Raw genomic sequence first — 4,018 nt, 5'->3', positions numbered from 1 at the left:
TCAAAACTGTACAATGAACCCAATTAGTGATTAGTGAAAACTGTAACTGCAAGAAGTTTGTGTAAAATGGGTGATTTGGATGAATTTTGAGCAGATTATTTCCTGTTTAGGGAATTTTTTCCTTTTTCTTTACCATTTTTAACGATCATACATACTTACTTCACTGTAAAATCAGATAAGTTCATTTATTTCAAATAATTGTTGGAACTGATTACATCGACATTTTTAATTAAAACTAAAACTAACTTTTAAGTGACACTGACTTCTTTTTGTAATTTCTATTTGTATTGTGAAAACAAAATAATATACGGTGCAAATAGAATGTTTTTTTAACTTAAAAAAATTGAGTTTGTGTTACTTAAAATGTTTAATGTAATTTTTTTTGAAGTCTTGTCTTCACTCCTCTAAGAACGAGTTCAAAGCCTGTCAGCAGCATTTTGTATCAACTGCAGTCTTTGGATATTAATGTCTTTAAAGGGGCAAAACAGCAAAAGTCAAATTTAGTACATTTTAAACTGCAGGTAAGTCATTATACGAAATGTGCCATTTCCCATTGTTTGATTTATTTTTTAAACTTTATAGCCCCCTTTTTAGATGGAGTAGATAATCACCTCTCAGCATATGCACATATCAGGAGATATTCAACATGCACATGTGTGTTTTGTCAACCCTGTTACTGACATATCGATTAAAGTTTGAAATAGTTTAAAATACCTATTTAGAACAAATTTGATATACTATGAAGGATGGACTCCCCCTTGTCACACTAAGTGTGTTTTTAAAGTTAATATATTGAGGAGACTGGATAAATATGCTCATTCACAGTGGATTCAGTGGATTACTGGTATCTTTTACTTTAATTTAATTTAACTTTAATTTCTTAAATTCATTAATTTTATTGCTTACTTTGCTTGAATAATGTTGGGGGACAAACAACACTGCATTTAATTGGTGTAGCTCAAACACATTTCAGATCTAACAGCTTGAGGACTCAGATGTCAGAGCTCAGCCCAGGTTACTGATATGATAGCAAGAATAAATGAATTTGAGTTTCACGTACACACCCTCTGTTAACAAGACGTGCTCTCTCCCTCTTTCTGCAGAGTCTTTAAGAAGTCCAGCCCCAACTCCAAGGTAGGATATGTGTGTGTGAGGAGGGGTTCTTATCTCTCTCCAATGTCTCCTGTTGTGGATTATCCTAATCACTCCATTCTTCCCCATCTGCCTGTCTCTTTCTTTCCACAGCTCACAGTTTATCTAGGGAAGCGAGACTTTGTTGATCACTTGAACTACGTAGATCCAGTAGGTGAGTTGCACACATGCAGCTCAGAAGGCCATCATTGAAAATACTACAAAAATGAATGACCTTTAAAGACTTAAAGCCTTATGGTTTAGAGTTTATGTTAAAAATTGATGTTTTTGTTACACACTGGTAGAAACTGGATTATGGGATGCTGAGATCTGCCATGGACACACAGGTTGTGTCCAAATTTGGGAAAAAGAAGGTTGCATTTGAGCCTGAAATGAGACATTTATGAGACCAGTAATATACACACTAAAAAACGCCATATAATGTATGAATGTGTGTGTCTGTCTGTGTGTTCTCTAGACGGAGTCCTCCTTCTAGACCCGCAGTATCTGAAAGATCGAAAAGGTAAGAAACCTTGTAGAAAGATGCCTGTTAATTTTTATTTTTTTTATTTTTGGCTTTTATGCCTTTATTTGATAGGACAGCTGGGGACAGACAGGAAAGGGGGGCAGAGAGAGGGGATGACAGGCAGCAAAGGGCCGCAAGTTGGACTCGAACCCTGGGCCGCTGCAGCCAGGACTTAGCCTTGGTACATGGTTTGCCAGCTCTACCCACTGAGCTAACCGGGAACCCGATGTTTGTTAATTTGCCTGATTTGCTGACTAAACGACCGATCAACCAGCCATTTACTCAAAATCTTCATTTCAGTGTTTGTGACTCTGACCTGTGCATTTCGTTATGGTCGGGAGGACCTGGACGTCCTGGGCCTTTCCTTCCGGAAAGATCTGTATGTCAGCACAGTCAAGGCGTTCCCTCCTCTGCAGGAGGAAAAGAAGCATCTGAGCCGCCTGCAGGAGAGGCTGCTGAAGAAGCTGGGTCAGAATGCCTACCCCTTCAACTTCACTGTAAGACTTACCATAGACCGGAATATCTCACAAGACCATCACCTGCTCTCATGTTACAGCCAATTAGACTTCTTTAAGAAGACATACCCCAAAATTTCACCTGGCATGGCTTTGTGACGTGTGACTCAATTTGGCTTTGTGATCTGTGCATCTTCAAGCCAACCACCGAGAGCATTTCATAAGCAGAGCACGTTGCCTGCTCAACATCGTACAGAATGGTGCGTTTCTCTGCTTTAAATCTTCTCTGACATGCTTCTGACTGATTGACTTCTGGCAGTGTTTATCTAGCATGAAATTCAATCCAGAATCTGCACTTGTTTTTTTATTTTGACAGTTGACTGGATTTTCTATGCTGTCTCTGTTTTTGACTTCCTGACAGTATGATCTGCTTAGGTGGGTCACGGCTTCGGTTAAAAACAGGGCACATATTTTACGCAGAGCAGAGTGGAAAGACGCTACTGGGATGTTTCTAGTATAGGCCATGGTGCTTCTAGTGGAATTTCAAGCATTGTCTAGAACGGACGCAATCAGCTCCGGCGACTGCCATGCCCGGTGGAATTTGGGGGTAAATGTGACAGTCAGAGTTTGCACAAATGACAAAGAGAAAAGTCAAAAGAACAACAATTTAGTTGTTATTGATGCTATTATATCTTTAACCAATGATGGAGGGAACCTGAGATCTAAGTATTTCATTGCGAATGACTGCTTCACTGTAATTATGCGTATAGCAATAAAGAACTTAAACTAGAGCTGCCATTTAAATGTCCCTTTGTGTGTTTGGGTGTTAGATCCCCCAGAACCTGCCTTGCTCAGTGACCCTCCAGCCAGGCCCAGAGGACACTGGGAAGGCATGTGGTGTGGACTATGAGCTTCGAGCATTCTGTGCCAAGACTGTGGAGGAGAAGATCCACCAAAGGTTCAACACTTTCAGACACCTGAGACTACAACCAAACTCTCACTCCTAGAGTGTGGTTCTCTTAATAGGCCTTTTCAGGGAACCAGCTCTATTCCCATTCAAGCACTTGGTTTTGAACTGTTTTGAGCAGTTCAACCAAAAATAAATTGGTCCAGAACCTGAAAAGTGCAGTAGCAGGTTTTTTCTTGGGAACCAAAGTGAGCATGTCATATTCTACAGTTTGTTGTGCATTGTGCAAAGTCCTCTGTTGATGATGAATCTGATTATACTGGTTTTGCTCAAAACTGGTAGAAATGCATGCTGAATCTTGAATGGAAGTAGTTCGAAAATCCAAACTAATTTGGTGAAAAAAGGGAGCTCAGAAACACTAGAGACCCAACACTGAGCATGTTTTTTCCATTTGCATGACATACTTTGAAACCAGCTGCCAATAGCTGATATTTTGCAACAATTTGGAATGCCCAGTTCTCTTTTATCCCTTTCTACCAACACAAACTCAGTGCTAGTTCTGGGCTACTGCTAGTGTTGGTTCAGAGTTGGTTCAACCTTATAAGTCCCAGGTTGCTTTTCCACGGGCCACATCATTACATCACTGTACATTTCCAATGTTAGCTATTGTTACCAAGGTAAATAGTAGCTTGCTAAACAGTAAATAAATTCATAGCTGGTTGGCCACAAGGTACCCCCAGCCCCTGTTGCGAGTGGTTCTTGTTTCTAGACCACTTGACTAGACTGTTGACTCTATATATGGACAGAGCTTCTGGGTCTGAAAAGTGAAGCCAACCCTGAAGTGTCTTAAACCTGCATTCTATGTAAATTCCAGCAGGTGGCCGCACGATTGGCTGCAATAACACAGCGATCCCATTCACTTGAATGAAAATCGACTTGAGACTTCCTTTATGAGCTCAGTAAACAGTTTCCTGGTGAGTTTAGGGTCTCAGTCGCTAG

At 40.3% G+C, this 4,018-nt stretch overlaps 1 protein-coding gene across 1 annotated transcript; it reads left to right on the top strand.

Annotated features, from left to right (window-relative positions):
* Nucleotides 1–1,103: 1,103 nt before the first annotated feature.
* Nucleotides 1,104–4,004, top strand: LOC118338173 (arrestin red cell-like; the record flags this gene model as incomplete). Its single annotated transcript, XM_035675421.1, is given in 5 exon segments — nucleotides 1,104–1,134; nucleotides 1,246–1,306; nucleotides 1,610–1,654; nucleotides 1,958–2,154; nucleotides 2,943–4,004. Coding segments are annotated over 5 exon segments (511 nt in total), but the record flags the coding sequence as incomplete, so codon positions are not given.
* Between the last annotated feature and the right edge of the window lie 14 nt (nucleotides 4,005–4,018).

The sequence above is a fragment of the Morone saxatilis genome, unplaced genomic scaffold (genome assembly GCF_004916995.1).
Source record: "Morone saxatilis isolate NCDOM2014 unplaced genomic scaffold, NCSU_SB_2.0 Contig4, whole genome shotgun sequence".
Taxonomy (NCBI): Eukaryota; Metazoa; Chordata; class Actinopteri; family Moronidae; genus Morone; species Morone saxatilis.
This window is presented reverse-complemented; position numbering and strand designations above follow the sequence as displayed.